Source organism: Babylonia areolata, chromosome 23, assembly GCF_041734735.1.
Source record: "Babylonia areolata isolate BAREFJ2019XMU chromosome 23, ASM4173473v1, whole genome shotgun sequence".
NCBI lineage: Eukaryota > Metazoa > Mollusca > Gastropoda > Neogastropoda > Buccinidae > Babylonia > Babylonia areolata.
This window is the reverse complement of record NC_134898.1, coordinates 25,624,709-25,645,210: the sequence shown is the minus strand read 5'-3', so window position 1 is coordinate 25,645,210 and position 20,502 is coordinate 25,624,709. Positions and strand designations below refer to the sequence as shown.

The 20,502-nt window shown below is 41.7% G+C and overlaps 1 protein-coding gene across 1 annotated transcript in view; it reads right to left on the bottom strand.

Moving 5' to 3' along the window:
* Positions 1 to 20,502, bottom strand: part of LOC143298129 (uncharacterized) — a 212,710-nt gene that overhangs the window by 135,748 nt on the left and 56,460 nt on the right. Inside the window, exons 31-36 of the mRNA XM_076610849.1 lie at positions 14,556 to 14,665; positions 9,953 to 10,112; positions 8,257 to 8,457; positions 6,766 to 6,858; positions 5,410 to 5,609; positions 4,612 to 4,840 (exon numbers count right to left, since the gene is read on the bottom strand). Of these exons, the coding sequence (XP_076466964.1) occupies positions 4,612 to 4,840; positions 5,410 to 5,609; positions 6,766 to 6,858; positions 8,257 to 8,457; positions 9,953 to 10,112; positions 14,556 to 14,665 (993 nt within the window). The remainder of the gene's footprint in view (positions 1 to 4,611; positions 4,841 to 5,409; positions 5,610 to 6,765; positions 6,859 to 8,256; positions 8,458 to 9,952; positions 10,113 to 14,555; positions 14,666 to 20,502) is intronic.

Below are 20,502 nucleotides of genomic sequence, written 5' to 3'. Positions count from 1 at the left end.
GACTGTGGGTTGGAAATGAAACCCAAACACTGGAAAGAATAATGGGTCTTTCTTCTCCAACATCGGACAGTCATGAAATGCAGTGGTCCTGTTCTTTTTTCTCATGTTGTCAGATGTTTTGTTCCAGAGTGGGGTTTTCTTTTGTTCGTTTGTTTTTTGTTTTGTTTTGATTTTTGCCACTTGGCAAATTGGTGTCAGCCACTGGTAAAAAGATGTACCTTCATCACCAGATAAATGAGACTGGAGAATGCGGTTCACCTGTTTGGAATATAACATTCTGCATTTGAAATGGGCAGGGCTGAACTGAAAATACTGCTCTCAGCTGTTATGTGAATTAGGCTGCAGTGATTTTGTCTGTCAAAGATGTGGGTGGCTGTTCACTGTTCCATAAGTGAATGACTTGTGTGTCGGTACCACACGGACTTGCTTGCTTGCTGTTTTATTGATGACAAAGTTCATATATTACACATCTGAAATATTTGTTTGTGCCTTAAAGATAATCAGGAAGTGATGTTTTCCTTCCCCTGTTTAACCCTTTGAGCCCTGACCACCGCTTTACCGGTGGTGGGGAGGGGTGGTATAATGCCTGGCCACTGGTTGAGCACTTGTGTCGTGTTTTGCTATTGGTTGACTTATATTGAAGAGCCAATCAGAAAAACCGTAATATCCTGACGTCAGCGAACGTAGTACCAACACTGCCGTGCCTTTTCACTGTGTTTTGTGCATGTGCTTTGGATAAAAAAGATCGATTTCTACCATGAAGCGTGCAGAGTCTCAACCTGACATGCCTCCTTTGATCAACTGATTCTGTATGCTCAGATTCATTTTCAACATCACTATCTGTAGCAAAATCATCCGATTCAAATTCCACCTCACTATCAGAGTAATCATTGTCATACTCTACTTCCGATAAATCATCAAGCATATCAATTACTTGCTGCATTGTGTACAGTTGTTTTCTTGCACATTTTGTCCCTGATTTCTGCCCTGACAGGCCAGGTTGAGACTCTGCACGCTTCAAGTGTTTACGCACCGCTCAACCGGTGGCTGGGCATTATGTCATTTTTCTCTGCCACTGGTAAAGTGGTGGTCAGAGCTCAAAGGGTTAATCATAAACACATGAAAGCATACAATGTGTATGACCCATGCAAATAATTAGTTGTAGTGAGCTAAATATGTAAATTCTGGTGTGCAAGTAAATGAATAATAACTCATTAGTGTGCAAATGAATACTATTTTCTACACATAGAAAGTACAGTTTAAAAGTCTAAAGCGTTATTAGTAAGTTAGCTAAATAAAGAGGGGAAAAAATGGAGAAAAGGAATATAATCATGTAAATAACTATTGAAGACACTGTAAAAAAAAAAAAAAAATGCTTGAGATAATAAAGTGAAGAACAGAAAGAAAATCAAAACTCAACAATGGTACACATGATAACTGAAATAAAATTCCTGCAGAAAACAATCCTTTTCTAAAAGATAGGCAGAAAGGCAGAGGGGCCAGGATGGAAGGAAGGAAGCAGACGAGGAGACACACGGCGACAGCCACAATAAAACACAACCAGAACGAGACACATTTACTGAAAGCATGTGTGAAGAAAAAGAATGGGGATATTTGTTCTTATTGTTTTTGTTTTTGTTGTTGTTGTTGTTGTTGTTTTGTTTTATTTTTTTTGCAAACATCAACAGTGCATACGGACAGTCCTGTGTTAAACACATGGTGAAAATATACCTTTAGGTTTTGATGTAAAAAAAAATTATTAAAAAAAAGAAATGTTTCAAAATGAATCTTACATGAAAATAAAAACACCAGTGAAATGATAATAATGAAAATAATAATAATACATAGAAACTATTACAAACACTCATAAAGAATTATGAATGGTAACTGCAAACAGATAGTAATGAATATCATAAGTAATAGATATAACATCTGAATAAAGAAGGAACTGAGTTTTGATAATTATGCAGCTATTGTGATTAAAAAAACATAAGATGCAGCTATTGTGATTAAAAAAAACATAAGTAGTTAGTTGAGTGTGATAATTCCAATTGCTGCTTACATAAATAAATTATTTTGGTTAGGTAATTCTGAGTTAAGATTCTAATCTTTAGTCTGGACAAAAATAAACAAAAAGAAACATGAAAGTGTGTGTGTGTGTGTGTGTGTGTGTGTGTGTGTGTGTGTGTGTGTGTGTGCCACAGTGAATATGTGTGTGTCTCTGTGTGTGTCTGTGTGTGTGTGTGTGTGTGTACATTTTCAGCTTCTTCAATAAAAAAGTAAAAATCAGAATGAAAATGGGACAATAACGCTACACTACCAAATGAAAAAAAAAAAGCTTTAGACAGTTATAACTACAAGACAAATAAATTAACAATAACAATCCTAAAATAAATAAATCAATCAATGATAAAAACAAAATGCCCAAAAGAAATAACCAATAAAAGATGACCATAACTTTCTTTTTTTTCTTTTTTTTTTTAATTTCTAAAGTTCTAGATACACGATATTCTGCAAGGCGACAAAACAGTGCAACGTGAAGAGTTAACCAAGCAGCAGCAGCATGCACGGTGCAAGATCTACGGCATCTACTCTGCGCAAACCTTGGTCTTCCAATCCTGCAGTGAAGTAGGCCAAAGAGAAGGGTTAGAACCACGCAGTGCAAGCATCAACACACACCAGTACACCATGAAACCATCTTTCTTAGCCAGACAGGATTGAGGACTTCTGTCTCCTTCACATTTTCTCTCAAACTTCATGCCTCTTCCATACACATGGAAGCTTTTCATTTCCAAAAGAGAGAAGTAAAAAAAAAATAAAAATAAAATAAAATCTTTTGTGGTGAAATCTCTACCACGAAACTGGCCTGATACAAAATGAAACTTGACATGCTTAGATCTTGTTGTTACTTATACATACATATCTAAAATGGTGCAGTGGTTTATCAAAGTATTTGACTGGGAAAAAAAAAACAAACAAAATTCAATATCTTGACTGTGTGTTTCTTTCTGTGTTTAAACCCAGTTCAAGGGAATCAGAGACAACCAAGTTTCTTTGTAGAGATTTCATAACAAAGGCAGGGGGCCAGGGGGAGACAGAACCATTGATGTGACCAAAGCAAGCCACTGAATATCTTTAAAATAAATTAAACAAAAAAATTAAAGATAGGAGAAAAAAAATTACACGTGTATCCTGTTCAAACCAGCAGGCAGAGAGGCCGGACAGTCAGTGATGCACCACACACAAACACACAACAAGCTGTGGATTAGTCTGTGTGGCTGGAAACCAGTATCGTTATCGGTGGAGTCACTACTGTACGTGGCATGCTTGAAAATATCAACTGCCTGTGCATTCTCTTAGGTCTGAGATATACACTGCCATGCATGTTGTGATTTTTGGGTGGTGGAGGTGATTGTAGTGGTGGTGGTGTGAGTGTGTGTGTGTGTGTGTGAGTGTGTGTGTGTGTGTGTGTGTGTGTGTATTGCAATCTGTATGTATAATATTTGCTTGTGTGTGTGTGTCTGCTTGCGTGCTTGCGTGCATGCCTACATGCATGTGTGAGTGCGTGCGTGCGTGCGTGCGTGCATGTGTATCTGTGTAGGAGTAGGTGAAGGTGCGAATACATGTCTGTGAGAGCACATTTGCAAATGCCAACTAGAAAATAAATGCCATGAACCGTATGTGTTCAGCAGCAAATTTGTGACATACTATCAGAACATGCCACACTGCAGTTTAACAAGTATTATCAGAAATCCGTGCATTTCCCTGTCTATAAAAACAGATTTCAGAAATGAGAAGAACAGAAAGAAAATTTACTACACAAGTAAGAATCAGAAAACACACAAAAATAATCACTGATGCTGGTATATACACAAGAAAGAAGTTCAAACACACATTGTTCACACAGTGCACAGCATACATGGAGAATTATCTCCCTGTTAATCACTCTTCATCACAAAAAAAACAAACCTAGTCACTACATCATGTCTTTCACACAGAACACAGCATAACATGGAGAATTATCTCCCTGTTAATCACTCTTCATCACACAAAAACAAACCTAGTCACTACATCATGTCTTTCACACAGAACACAGCAAAACATGACAAATGCCTGCCTGTATCCAAGTTTTATATATAAAAAAATTAAATCCTGTCTGTGTATGTTACAATGTCCAGATCTCTTCTTTTTTTTTCTTCTTTTTTTTTTCAAAATCAGTAAACAAATAAATAACTCAAATATTTTCTCAGTTGTAGAAATTAAAATGATTTACTTAATGGAACTTTACTCTTAAAAATCCCCCCCCCCAACCCCCCACCCCACACACACACATGCATGCGCACACACACACACACACACACACACAAACACACACACACAAATCCCCCATGTCTCTCTCTCATAATGTCAACAACATATCCCCGTCCCTTTCCCAAACAAGTTAATCTCTCTGTTCTCACCTCACTCACATCCACCACCACCCTCTACCCATCTCCTACCCACTTTCCACAATCACCCCCACCCCCTGCCCCTCCTGCATTCCCCCACCTTGCCTGCATGACAGTTCATTCCCTTTTCCTCTCAAGCAAGCCAAGCAAGACACCAACTTACAAAGTGCTGGTGCAGCCGTTTGTCGATCTTAGGCGGGGTTGTGGAGCGAGGCTGCAAGGACGACGACATGCCCGACGACGTGCGCCCCCTGTCGTGGGGAGACAACCCTGCTGGCGTGCGGGAGTAGCGAGCATAAGGGACGTCTCTGACGTCATCACTGCTGCTGTCGTCCAGAATGTGCTCATGGGCTTTCTCCAGTTTGACGTCATGGAGTTGCATGAATATCGACCTACACACACACACACACACACACACACACACAGTGCTGGTTTGAATCTTTCTGTTCAGTGACGGAATCTCTACTTATATGAGTTACATGGCTTAGAGGTGTGGTTTCACAGGCCTTCCCACCCACTTAAGTAGTGGCTTCACAGAGTCCAGGTCTTTCCACCTAACTCAGGTGTGGCTTCATAGAGTCCAGGTCTTTCCACCTACCTGAGGTGTGGTTTCACAGAGTCCAGGTCTTTCCACCTACCTGAGGTGTGGCTTCACAGAGTCCAGGTCTTTCCACCTACCTGAGGTGTGGTTTCACAGAGTCCAGGTCTTTCCCACCTACCTGAGGTGTGGCTTCACAGAGTCCAGGTCTTTCCACCTACCTGAGGTGTGGTTTCACAGAGTCCAGGTCTTTCCACCTACCTGAGGTGTGGTTTCACAGAGTCCAGGTCTTTCCACCTACCTGAGGTGTGGTTTCACAGAGTCCAGGTCTTTCCCACCTACCTGAGGTGTGGCTTCACAGAGTCCAGGTCTTTCCACCTACATGAGGTGTGGTTTCACAGAGTCCAGGTCTTTCCCACCTACCTGAGGTGTGGTTTCACAGAGTCCAGGTCATTGGGCCGTGACAGAAGAGCCAACAGGATGGGGTCAGACACAAAGTAGAATCGTGGGAACGCCCGGCGCTTGTTGTCCAGGTAACCCATCAGGGACTTGAAGCAGATCTCCAGCTCCTCGTGAATGTGGCGCAGGACCACGGCCTTGGGCACCTCCCCACCGTAGCAACACTGGTGGACAATAACATCAGAAAATTATCTTTTATTCCACCTGTAGCAACACTGGTGGACAATAACATCAGAAAGTTATCTTTTATTCCACCTGTAGCAACACTGGTGGACAATAACATCAGAAAGTTATCTTTTATTCCATCTGTAGCAACACTGGTGGACAATAACATCAGAAAATTATCTTTTATTCCACCTGTAGCAACACTGGTGGACAATAACATCAGAAAATTATCTTTTACTCCATCTGTAGCAACACTGGTGGACAATAACATCAGAAAATTATCTTTTATTCCATCTGTAGCAACACTGGTGGACAATAACATCAGAAAATTATCTTTTATTCCATCTGTAGCAACACTGGTGGACAATAACATCAGAAAATTATCTTTTATTCCATCTGTAGCAACACTAGTGGACAATAAACGTTAGAAATTTATTTCCTATTCCATCCCTAGTAACACTGGTGGACAATAACATCAGAAATTTATTTCCTATTCCATCCATAACAACACTGGTGGACAATAACATTAGAAATTTATTTCCTATTCCATCCCTAGTAACACTGGTGGACAATAACATCAGAAATTTATTTCCTATTCCATCCATAACAACACTGGTGGACAATAACATTAGAAATTTATTTCCTATTCCATCCATAGCAACACTGGTGGACAATAACATCAGAAAATTATTGTCTATTCCATCCATAGCAACACTGGTGGACAATAACATCAGAAAATTATTGTCTATTCCATCCATAGCAACACTGGTGGACAATTATGTCAAAAATTTTTGTCTATTCCATCCATAGCAACACTGGTGGACAACAACATCAGAAAATTATTGTCTATTCCATCCATAGCAACACTAGTGGCAACACTGGCAGATAGTAACATTATAAAAACTAACCCATGGGGAAAAAAAAAGCATCAGAAAATTCATCCATAGCTATGCTGGTGGAAAATGACATCAAGAAATTTGATCCATATCAATACTGGTGGAAAATAATGTCAGAAAATTAATGTGATGTTATACTTTTTTTTTCTTCTTTTTTTTACCAGATGCCCAATAATTATTAGTTCCAGCTGAAACAGCACTATGTCCTGTATGGCAATAAGGAAAAAAAGTGTTGACAATTTGTTCGTTTAAGATTCACCTGAAGTACATTGCGAGTGTCAAAAGCCCTCTTCATCATTTTTGTCCATCCTTTGTCAATGCGAGCAAAGCGCTTGGCTTCCTGGGGCAGCTCCTGCAACAGATAACATCATCATCATCATCATCACCATCATCATCATCTCCATCATAATCATTACCATCAGTATCACCATCGTCCTTATCAACATCATTACAGTTTGTATCCTCATCCTCATCATCATCACCATCATCATCAACATCATCTTCCTCATCCTCAGTGTATCAACGCCATCAGAATACACAGCCTTTGTGTGTGTGTGTGTGTGTGTGTGTGTGTTTGTGTGTGTGTGTGTGTGTGTGTGTGTGCATTGCATGTGTGTGTGTGTGTGCAATCATATATGTACCGTATTTCATACTTTGTATTAATCTTTCATACTGTTAAATAGCTTAGTGTCAACCATACATCTATGTTTAATTGTTGTATGCTGTTTTATGCCTATCTTCTTACTGTGATTATCATACGTGTGATTGTGATTGCTGAATGTGAAGTTTACATCAACCTAACATTGGAATATTTGACATCTTTTTTACGCAACAACACTGAACAACCATAATTATCGCATATCACTGTTTATGTAACATACATCACAAATGACTTTCGCTCATCAGAGATAAAGCATTCTGTATTCTGTAAAAAAAAAATTTTTTAAACCCACAACCAGCCCAGATCCTGACAGTTATCACTGGTGTCATCATCATCACCATCAATCATGACCAATGACAAGACCATCGAGACCACTGTCGACACCTCTGCTGACTATAAATCTAATTTCATATTAATATTGATTGTAACATTATTTTACTTATCTGTATATTCATTTGTTTTATTTCTTTACTTACTGTTTATGAATAAGTTATTTGATACAAACGATAACATGGTTCGTCAGCTGTCATGTTAAAAAATTGAAGTGCAACATGTGAGCACAGTATAAACTTTAAGCTTTGTTGATGCTTCCTTTGTCTTTGTTTGCAATGTAATCATGTGCACTGTTGAACAATTAAAGATAATTTAAACCACCATCGCCATGGAAACTTCTCTTTTTCTTCTCCTTCTTTGTTCGTGGGCTGCAACTCCCACGTTCGCTCATATGTACACAAGTGGTCTTTTACGTGTATGACCGTTTGAATGCTGACATGGATTTCAGGATCTTTAATGTCCGTATCTGATCTTCTGCTTGCGTATTCACAGAAAGGGGTTCAGGAACAAGCAGGTCTGCACACATGCTGACCTGGGAGATAAAAAAAAAAATCTCCACCCTTTACCCACCGGCGCCGTTATCGAGATTCGAACCCGGGACCCTCAGATTGAAAGCCCAACGATTTAACCACTCGGCTATTGCCCCCTAAAGATCATTTAAACCACCACTGCCATGGAAACAAAGTCAAACACACACACATACACATTCACACACACACACACACACACACACACACACACACAGCCACCACGCACCCTGACGGCGACAGCGTTGCTGAAGACGGCCTCCAGGTACTGCCAGAGGTCCTGCACCTCCAGCCACAGCTCCAGCACCTCAGCCACCTCCTTCAGCTTCTCTGCCCATGACGCCGCCTCGTCCCGCAGGGGGCCGATGTACTTGGATGTCAGCATCACTGCCAGCAGGGCCTCTGCGTCCTCCAACTGCTCCAACAGCCGCTGAGGGGAGAGAAAGGACATTAGGGTGTATTTGTTGTAACTCCAACAGCCCCTGAGGGGAGAGAAAGGACATTAGGGTGTGTTTGTTGTAACTCCAACAGCCGCTGAGGGGAGAGAAAGGAAATTAGGGTGTGTTTGTTGTAACTCCAACAGCCGCTGAGGGGAGAGAAAGGACATTAGGGTGTGTTTGTTGTAACTCCAACAGCCGCTGAGGGGAGAGAAAGGAAATTAGGGTGTGTTTGCTGTAACTCCAACAGCCGCTGACAGGAGAGAAAGGACATTAGGGTGTGTTTGTTGTAACTCCAACAGCCCCTGAGGGGAGAGAAAGGAAATTAGGGTGTGTTTGCTGTAACTCCAACAGCCGCTGAGGGGAGAGAAAGGACATTAGGGTGTGTTTGTTGTAACTCCAACAGCCGCTGACAGGAGAGAAAGGAAATTAGGGTGTGTTTGTTGTAACTCCAACAGCCCCTGAGGGGAGAGAAAGGAAATTAGGGTGTGTTTGCTGTAACTCCAACAGCCGCTGAGGGGAGAGAAAGGACATTAGGGTGTGTTTGCTGTAACTCCAACAGCCGCTGAGGGGAGAGAAAGGACATTAGGGTGTGTTTGCTGTAACTCCAACAGCCGCTGAGGGGAGAGAAAGGAAATTAGGGTGTGTTTGTTGTAACTCCAACAGCCCCTGAGGGGAGAGAAAGGAAATTAGGGTGTGTTTGCTGTAACTCCAACAGCCGCTGAGGGGAGAGAAAGGACATTAGGGTGTGTTTGCTGTAACTCCAACAGCCCCTGAGGGGAGAGAAAGGACATTAGGGTGTGTTTGTTGTAACTCCAACAGCCGCTGAGGGGAGAGAAAGGAAATTAGGGTGTGTTTGTTGTAACTCCAACAGCCGCTGAGGGGAGAGAAAGGACATTAGGGTGTGTTTGTTGTAACTCCAACAGCCGCTGACAGGAGAGAAAGGACATTAGGGTGTGTTTGTTGTAACTCCAACAGCCCCTGAGGGGAGAGAAAGGAAATTAGGGTGTGTTTGCTGTAACTCCAACAGCCGCTGAGGGGAGAGAAAGGACATTAGGGTGTGTTTGTTGTAACTCCAACAGCCCCTGAGGGGAGAGAAAGGACATTAGGGTGTGTTTGTTGTAACTCCAACAGCCCCTGAGGGGAGAGAAAGGACATTAGGGTGTGTTTGTTGTAACTCCAACAGCCCCTGAGGGGAGAGAAAGGACATTAGGGTGTGTTTGTTGTAACTCCAACAGCCCCTGAGAAATAGGAAAAGAAATTCATGGTGTATTTATTACAATTCTAACATTAAACAAACACCAATCCTTCAACAATTCCCGGAGGACTGCCAGTGTTAAGACTGCGGCAAACTAAGCTGGGCGTGGATGTATACGGGGAGCTAAAAAATTAGCAACATTTGAAGAAATGTCACTGAAATGGGCTGTGATACAACAACCATAACAACAACAACCACAAGAAAACAAAACACCTGTCCTTCAGACCTACCTGAGTGAAAGCTTTGTCCAGGTACATAGGGCCGCGACGTTTGTAGTGCTCAAAGTTGAGCACCTGCTCTGTCCACTCCTCCTCCGTCACCCTCATCTTGATCTCCAGCTCCAGCTCCTGACTGGCTCCGCGGCAGATCTCCTCTATCTCCGCCTTGTGCCTGCAGCACAGCATCAGCTAACGTTTCAGGGAGAGGCCAGTAAATGTCATGACATGGTGACATCTATTGTGTCTCAGGAAGAGGCCAGTAAATGTCATGACATGGTGACATCTATCGTGTATCAGGAAGAGGCCAGTAAAAGTCATGACATGGTGACATCTATTGTGTCTCAGGAAGAGGCCAGTAAATGTCATGACATGGCGACATCTATTGTGTATCAGGAAGAGGCCAGTAAATGTCATGACATGGCGACATCTATTGTGTCTCAGGAAGAGGCCAGTAAATGTCATGACATGGTGACATCTATTGTGTCTCAGGAAGAAGTCAGTAAATGTCATGACATGGTGACATCTATTGTGTCTCAGGAAGAGGCCAGTAAATGTCATGGCATGGTGACATCTATTGTGTCTCAGGAAGAGGCCAGTAAATGTCATAACATGGTGACGTCTATTGTGTCTCAGGAAGAGGCCAGTAATTGTCATAACATGGTGACATCTACTGTGTATCAGGAAGAGGTCAGTAATTGTCATGACATGCTAATGTCTATTGTGTCTCAGGAAGAGGCCAGTAATTGTCGTAACATGGTGACATCTATTGTGTATCAGGAAGAGGTCAGTAAATGTCATGACATGGTGACATCTATTGTGTCTCAGGAAGAGGTCAGTAAATGTCATGACATGGTGACATCTATTGTGTCTCGAGAAGAGGCCAGTAATTGTCATGACATGGTGACATCTACTGTGTATCAGGGAAAGGTCAATAAATATCATGACATGATAATGTCCATTGTGTATCTGGGAGAGGCCAGTTAATGTAATAACATGCTAATGTTGATTGTGTCTCAAAGAGAGGCCATTATTGTCATGATATGACAATGTCCATTGTGTCTTAGGGAGAGATCACTAAACATCATGACATAACTATGTCCGCTGAGGACCAAGCTCTTTAACAGGCAGCAGGACCTGGAGAACACAGCTCTGTTTGTCAGTTTTCAGTTTCAGTTTCAATTTCTCAAGGAGGCATCGCTGCATTTGGACAAATCCAAACACGCTACACCACATCTGCCGGGCAGATGCCTGACCAACAACATAACCCAACGTGCTTAGTCAGGCCTTGAGTGCTTGCACACATACATTTGTGTATCTGTCAGACTGGATTCCTGCTACAGAATTTCCCCAGAGGACAACACTCTCATTGCCATGGGTTCTTTTTCAGTGTGCCAAGTGTGTGCTGCACATGGGACCTTGGTTTATCACCTCATCTGAATGACTAACCCTCAGTTTGATTTTCCAGTCAAACTGGGGAGAAAGGGCAAGAGCTGGCAGGATTCAAACCAAGACCCTCACGGACACTGTATTCACAGACCAGCGTCTTAACCTTTCTGCCAACTTCCTCCTTTTGTCATCAGATGTGGACTGACTGTGTGACAGCAAACAAGAAGAAGAATACGATGTCCATATTTTTTTCTTTACAGCTAAAAAAAAAAAAATGTCCCTATGCCTGTTACAGCCTCAGGGCAGTAAATTCCTATCCACTGTGTCAGGGGCTCGGCACAGGAAGATGGGGCCTAGTCCTCTTCTTCTGCCGCTTTAACCTTCCCCCAACCAAAGTGAGGTTCTTCTGCCGCTTTAACCTTCCCCCAACCAAAGTGAGGTTCTTCTGCCGCTTTAACCTTCACCCAACCAAAGTGAGGTTCTTCTGCCGCTTTAACCTTCACCCAACCAAAGTGAGGTTCTTCTGCCGCTTTAACCTTCACCCAACCAAAGTGAGGTTCCCATTCACACCCAAGTGGAGTGAGGAAAATCAGAGTGAGGTAGCTGTCCCAAGGACACAGCCCCATGTTGAAACAGGACCTCAACTCTGGTCACCTCACAGCTGATCATTCAGACTAGTTTTACAATCTCCTCACAGCCATCCTTCGGACTAGTTTTACAATCACCTCACAGCCATCCTTCGGACTAGTTTTACAATCACCTCACAGCCATCCTTCGGACTAGTTTTACAATCACCTCACAGCTGATCATTCAGACTAGTTTTACAATCACCTCACAGCCATCCTTCGGACTAGTTTTACAATCACCTCACAGCTGATCATTCAGACTAGTTTTACAATCACCTCACAGCCATCCTTCGGACTAGTTTTACAATCACCTCACAGCTGATCATTCAGACTAGTTTTACAATCTCCTCACAGCCATCCTTCGGACTAGTTTTACAATCTCCTCACAGCCATCCTTCGGACTAGTTTTACAATCTCCTCACAGCCATCCTTCGGACTAGTTTTACAATCACCTCACAGCTGATCATTCAGACTAGTTTTACAATCACCTCACAGCTGATCATTCAGACTAGTTTTACAATCTCCTCACAGCCATCCTTCGGACTAGTTTTACAATCTCCTCACAGCTGATCATTCAGACTAGTTTTACAATCACCTCACAGCCATCCTTCGGACCAGTTTTACAATCACCTCACAGCTGATCATTCAGACTAGTTTTACAATCTCCTCACAGCCATCCTTCGGACTAGTTTTACAATCTCCTCACAGCCATCCTTCGGACCAGTTTTACAATCACCTCACAGCTGATCATTCAGACTAGTTTTACAATCTCCTCACAGCCATCCTTCGGACTAGTTTTACAATCTCCTCACAGCCATCCTTCTGACTAGTTTTACAATCACCTCACAGCCATCCTTCGGACTAGTTTTACAATCACCTCACAGCCATCCTTCTGACTAGTTTTACAATCACCTCACAGCGATCCTTCGGACTAGTTTTACAATCACCTCACAGCCATCCTTCGGACAAGTTTTACAATCACCTCACAGCCATCCTTCTGACTAGTTTTACAATCTCCTCACAGCCATCCTTCTGACTAGTTTTACAATCACCTCACAGCCATCCTTCTGACTAGTTTTACAATCTCCTCACAGCCATCCTTCTGACTAGTTTTACAATCACCTCACAGCCATCCTTCGGACTAGTTTTACAATCTCCTCTCAGCCATCCTTCGGACTAGTTTTACAATCACCTCACAGCCATCCTTCGGACTAGTTTTACAATCTCCTCACAGCCATCCTTCGGACTAGTTTTACAATCACCTCACAGCCATCCTTCGGACTAGTTTTACAATCTCCTCACAGCCATCCTTCGGACTAGTTTTACAATCTCCTCACAGCCATCCTTCGGACTAGTTTTACAATCAAACTCTGGTCACCTGACAGCTGGTTGTTCTGACTAGTTTTACAATCAAACTCTGGTCACCTTACAGCTGATCCTTCTGACTAGTTTTACAATCAAACTCTGGTCACCTCACAGCTGATCCTTCTGACTAGTTTTACAATCTCCTCACAGCCATCCTTCTGACTAGTTTTACAATCACCTCACAGCCATCCTTCGGACCAGTTTTACAATCACCTCACAGCCATCCTTCTGACTAGTTTTACAATCACCTCACAGCCATCCTTCGGACTAGTTTTACAATCACCTCACAGCCATCCTTCGGACTAGTTTTACAATCTCCTCACAGCCATCCTTCGGACTAGTTTTACAATCTCCTCACAGCCATCCTTCGGACTAGTTTTACAATCAAACTCTGGTCACCTGACAGCTGGTTGTTCTGACTAGTTTTACAATCAAACTCTGGTCACCTTACAGCTGATCCTTCTGACTAGTTTTACAATCAAACTCTGGTCACCTCACAGCTGATCCTTCTGACTAGTTTTACAATCTCCTCACAGCCATCCTTCTGACTAGTTTTACAATCACCTCACAGCCATCCTTCGGACCAGTTTTACAATCACCTCACAGCCATCCTTCTGACTAGTTTTACAATCACCTCACAGCCATCCTTCGGACTAGTTTTACAATCACCTCACAGCCATCCTTCGGACTAGTTTTACAATCTCCTCACAGCCATCCTTCGGACTAGTTTTACAATCAAACTCTGGTCACCTGACAGCTGGTTGTTCTGACTAGTTTTACAATCACCTCACAGCTGATCCTTCTGACTAGCTTTACAATCAAACTCTGGTCACCTTACAGCTGATCCTTCTGACTAGTTTTACAATCAAACTCTGGTCACCTCACAGCTGATCCTTCTGACTAGTTTTACAATCAAACTCTGGTCACCTTACAGCTGATCCTTCTGACTAGTTTTACAATCAAACTCTGGTCACCTTACAGCTGATCCTTCTGACTAGTTTTACAATCAAACTCTGGTCACCTCACAGCTGATCCTTCTGACTAGTTTTACAATCACCTCACAGCTGATCCTTCTGACTAGTTTTGCAATCAATACAGGAGGAAAAAAAATTTTATCAATTAAAATGTCCTTCTGATACATCCTAGGAACCCTTATAGGGTGCAGGTTTTGTTTAAAATGAGAGAGTGAAACAAACAGAGGTGCTTTAAACTGTTCAAGGGGGTGGGGGGTCACTGACTTGATGAGACCGATGTCCAGCAGGTGACACAACTTGAAGACGTTGGCCTCCAGCTGGAAGGAGCTGTTGGTCACCTGCATCACCTGCAGCCAGTGACGGTTCCGGATTTCCTGCAACACCCACACACACCTGTACACACCTGTATGCACTAAGCCTTATTCACACCTGCACAACAGTTCATGACAAATTTAACCACAACAAAATATTTACCACAACAAAACATTGTTCAAGATGCAATTTCAGGCTGTGTGACAGAACATAACACCTATTTTCCAAGAAAAAAATCTCAGCGTTAATCTAGTGAATGGAAAGAAAAGCTTCTCATAGAAAAGGATAGATTTCATTTTGATTTCAAGCATCACCACATGTGTTCCATGGGTGAATGATCAACATCCATCCCCTGCAGGTTCATGCAACAGGTCTGTGTCAACTTGTCTCACTGAATAATGAGTCAGCTTTCTCATTACCATTTTGCTCTATGCATTTCAGTTAAGTCAAGAGAAAGGAAATTCTCCCCTTCTGAGTCCACCCTCTAAATAAAGATACTTGTAAGAAATACAGTGGGAGAAAGTTAAATCATCATCCAGTTGGACTTTTCTGAGGGGACTTTGAAATCCCCGGCAGTCTGAAGTAAATTAGCCATGACTTATCCATGCATACCTGACAGTTACATGATTTGCTGTAACAGTAACACTCATTATTACAACTTTACCAATGTTAAATAATGACAACTGAATTTCTATAACCCTTACACATATAAACACAAGGTGATTAAAGTGAGATGATTTCACATGAGATAAAATCAAATATATCTATACACACCTGAGTCAATTATTGCTATCCAGCTGATTCAACGAGGGAAACAAATAAATTATACAGTAAATATTCATCAAAAGCTAAACACTGTTCAATAACTAGCTGTTGTTTTTCCTCATCACTTTTGCTTGCAGACACACCTACCCCATCAAACAACTTATCATGTTTTTGTTGTTGTTTTTTCCTGCAATCATCAGTTACACGATGGAATTAAACAGTATGTAGAAGAGAAAGTACAGACATGAGATTTCTGAATTTCTGAATATAATGATACATAATTATGTGCACAGAGATATGCAAATGCATATATACAAATTAAGTGTGCATGTACACACACATGTGTACATGTGTGTGTGTGTTTGTTTATATGTGCATGCATGCATGTGTGTGTGTGTGTGTGTGTGTGTGTGTGTGTGTGTGTGTGTGTGTGTGTGTGTGTGTGTGTACAAGTAAGGTCATAACAAGCAAAACCACAAACCACGTTGCCCTTTCTCTCCCAAACCACGCACACATGCACACACACACACACACACACACACACACACACACACACACACACATGTGAATAACTCGGAACATATTTATTACACCTAAGTGTATCATTAGTCCTAAACACATCTTCTCCTCCCATAAGTCTAATTCAGGCATGTATTTGATTAAAAACATGAAACATTTCTCACCCACTATGACACGGAAGAAAACATTAATAAACACAAACAAAATCCAAAAGATGGAAATCATCCACACACAATGTCAGTAGAATTTAAGTCAGAGAGTTTTTTGTTTGTTTGTTTTTTTCCTTCAACAACTGAAACAGACAATTTGGGACAGGATAGAAAAATAGGATACCTCTACCTATATCATATTGGATCTTTATAAAAGAAATGCTGAAAAATGATCAGGACTGTAAAACTCTCAATATAACTCTTTTTTCTTCTTCTTTTTTTTAGAATTTTTTTTTTAATTCCTTAGTGGTGGGAAAGGGGGGGGGGGAATCTCACAATGACAATGAAGATGGACCCTGAGGAAAGACAGGAGAAAGATAGGACCAGAGCTGGTTCCTTTCTTTTTTTTTCTTCTTCTTTTCTTTTCTTTTCCGTTTTTTTTGTTGTTGTTGTTTTTTTAAATCAAGGATGTAGAAAGGGGCATTATGCTGAAGGAGAGCAGACACAGACATAGGCAGTGGTGTGGTTAGAATAGTGAGCAGTCGATGGGGAAAAGATGGGAACAGGGAACAGTCGATAGGGGGGAAGATGGGAACAGGGAACAGTCGATAGAGGGGAAAAGATGGGAACAGGGAACAGTCGATAGGGGGGAAGATGGGAACAGTTGATAGGGGGGAAGATGGGAACAGGGAACAGTCGATAGGGGGGAAAAGATGGGAACAGAGAACAGTCGACAGGGGGGAAGATGGGAACAGGGAACAGTCGATAGGGGGGAAAAGATGGGAACAGTTGATAGGGGAGAAGATGGGAACAGGGAACAGTCGATAGGGGGGAAAAGATGGGAACAGGGAACAGTCGACAGGGGGGAAGATGGGAACAGGGAACAGTCGATAGGGGGGAAAAGATGGGAACAGGGAACAAATGTGCAGAAGCAAACTGGTTGCAGAAGAAAAAGTTGCAGAAGGGGAGGTTACCCAGAAGGTTGTGGAGGGGACCCAGAAGGTTGTAGGTGGGGAGGTTACCCAGAAGGTTGTAGGAGGGGACCCAGGTTTGTGGAAGGGGAGGCTATCCAGGGGATGGTTGTGGGAGGGGAGGTTATCCAGGAGAAGGCTGTGAGAGGGGAGGTTATCCCCAGGGGGAAGGTTATGGAGGGGAGGTTATCCAGGGTTGTGGGAGGGAGATTATCCAGGGGAAGGTTGTAGGAGAGGAATTTATCCATAGGTAGTTTTAGGAGGGGAGGTTATCCAGGGGAAGGTTGTGGGAGGGGAGGTTATCCAGGGGAAGAAATGATGGAGGTGGAGGAAGATGGGGTATATTTCACACACAAAAATATGCATGGTGACAAAGTGATAAGATGTTCTGTATGACTGCTTTGAAAAATGAATAAATAATCATGAAATAAATTTGATGGGTGGACATTGCAACATAAGTTTACAAAGGTCGCTGTTGTTTACAATGTTTATACAATGGAACTCAGGGTTATGTTTGTCTCTTTTCATGCCCCCCCCCCCCCCCCCCTCCCTTTCCCCCTTCCCCCCTCCCACACACTCTGTTTGTTCCGTCGTTCTGTATTTTGTTAATGGACACACAAATGCATGCACACACACACACACACACACACACACACACACACACACACACACACACAAACAAACAAACAAACACACACACACACACACACACACACACACACACACACACATACATACATACACACACATACATACTCAGACACACACACATGTGCACTGCCACATACACTCACAACATACATGCTCACACACACACACACACAACAACAACAACAACATGTCTGTCATGTCAGCGCTCTTGTACTGAACACATTTCAGACATGTTTATCTGATAATTCCGATAACAGATATTCCCAATAATGCCTGCATTACAGATGACATAAATGGGCATTACCAGCCAACTTGTTGCCAATCATACCCCATTTCCACACTGCAAGTCACTCACCAACCACTGACCAAATCTATCAACAACACGTTGTATTCTATTGGCAAAAAAGAAAAGAAGAACGAAATGAAACAAAACACACAAAAATGTTAACAACACCACAAAATATTCTACCAGACACCATTAATAATGACCCTACAGGCAATGGAACAAGTTAAGAGCGCCACACAACATTCTACAGCACATGATGGCCTATTGGTCATTATATATAAAAATGTTAACAATGCCAAACAATGTTCTATCAACAAATATTGGCAATAGAAGATAGTTAATAACAGCACAGAATATTCTATGTGAAGGGGAGGGGAGGGATGGTGATCTGAGGACTGAGGCAGGAAAATGATGATCTCTTTGTTATATAACAATGACACAACCTACTCCGCAGGCAAAAAAAAAACAACAACAAAAACAGTTAAGGCCCTTTGTCAACACATTTTGTCCTAAAAATAGTTTTTCACAAATTCAGATCCTCTTAACAATGAAGGTGATTATAGTACGACTTCTGCACTCATTATACCATTGGCACCAATGTCCAAATAAACACAATGAATGTCATATTACCTGCAGAAACAAACGTCTTTTCACCATACAGTGCACAATACCCAAACCAAAAAGACCATTATTTGGAAAAGTGACATGCGACACCACACAATGCAAACACACTGCACTGTGATCTTACCAACAGTGTACAATTTCACCTCATGTGACTGACATGGAAACTGATGACCACAATGACACACTGTATCATACCACTGCCACAAAACATACATTTGTGAATAACGCACAATATCCATCCGACAGAGAAAATGGCCACTGAGAAGAACGCAGAATCTCCTTCCAACAGAACACAGAGAAAGTGATAATCATGTAATGACAAATATCTTTCTTTTTTTTTTTCACCAGCACAACAAAAACCGACCATTATTATATTTCACAACATTCCACATTCTTCTGGTTGTGAGCTTCAATGACAGGTCAAAATATCAAATGCAAAAAAAAAAAAAAAAAAAAAAACACACACACACACAAAAAAAACCACCTATATAAATAAGAATAGTGCCATGGAATGACCTATCAAACAAGATGTGAATGCCCTTGGGTTTGAAAACCACCAGAAACAAGATCCAGACTGCCTTTGGTTTGGAATCCTATCAGAAAGATCTAAACTGCTTTTGGTATGGAATCCTATCAGAAAGATCTGAACTGCTTTTGGTTTGGAATCCTATCAGAAAGATCTGAACTGCTTTTGGTTTGGAATCCTATCAGAAAGAACATCTAAACTGCTTTTGGTTTGGAATCCTATCAGAAAGATCTAAACTGCTTTTGGTTTGGAATCCTATCAGAAAGATCTAAACTGCTTTTGGTTTGGAACCCTATCAGACGGATCTGAACTGCTTTTGGTTTGGAATCCTATCAGAAAGATCTGAACTGCTTTTGGTTTGGAATCCTATCAGAAAGATCATCTAAACTGCTTTTGGTTTGGAATCCTATCAGAAAGATCATCTAAACTGCTTTTGGTTTGGAATCCTATCAGAAAGATCTAAACTGCTTTTGGTTTGGAATCCTATCAGAAAGATCTAAACTGCTTTTGGTTTGGAATCCTATCAGAAAGATCTAAACTGCTTTTGGTTTGGAATCCTATCAGAAACATCTAAACTGCTTTTGGTTTGGAATCCTATCAGAAACATCTAAACTGCTTTTGGGTTTCATTCCCATCAAAAACAAGATCTGAAATGCCTGTGGGTTTGATTCCTATCAGAGAGAAAAGATCTAAAAGGCTTTTGGGTTTGAATCCAATCTATAATGCCTGTGGATTTCAGTAACATCAGAAACAAGATCTGAAATGCCTGTGGGTTTCAATCCCATCAGAAACAAGATCTGAAATGCCTGTGGGTTTCAGTAACATCAGAAACAAGATCTGAAATGCCTGTGGGTTTCAATCCCATCAGAAACAAGATCTGAAATGCCTGTGGGTTTCAGTAACATCAGAAACAAGATCTGAAATGCCTGTGGGTTTCAATCCCATCAGAAACAAGATCTGAAATGCCTGTGGGTTTCAATCCCATCAGAAACACAACACATGGCCAAAAGTAGCTCAGCATCAGTAAAGGGTCATCTCTAGTGTGTGGCCTCCTGGCAGCCTAGCGTTGACTCTTCCCTGTGCACTGCCAGTGCTGAGGTAGAAGGACCCCAGGACTCAGGATGAAAGGTTTGTGAGCAATGCCACTAAAATGGAATAAAGACGGGTAACAGAAGACAACCAACAACAACAAAAAATTATGTGTATACAGCAACAAAAAACAAACAAAAAAGAAGTAGAGTTTACATCTGACTCTGCAAGCATAAGCTCAGTGTATGGAGTGGTCTGTGCCTGCAGACATTTACATTGGCATGTACCACTTCAGGTCATGCATGCATCAGCTCAGACGATAATGAAAGGTTAAAGAACAGAGTACTGCTCTTGAGCTTCGTGCACACCAGTTAAATCA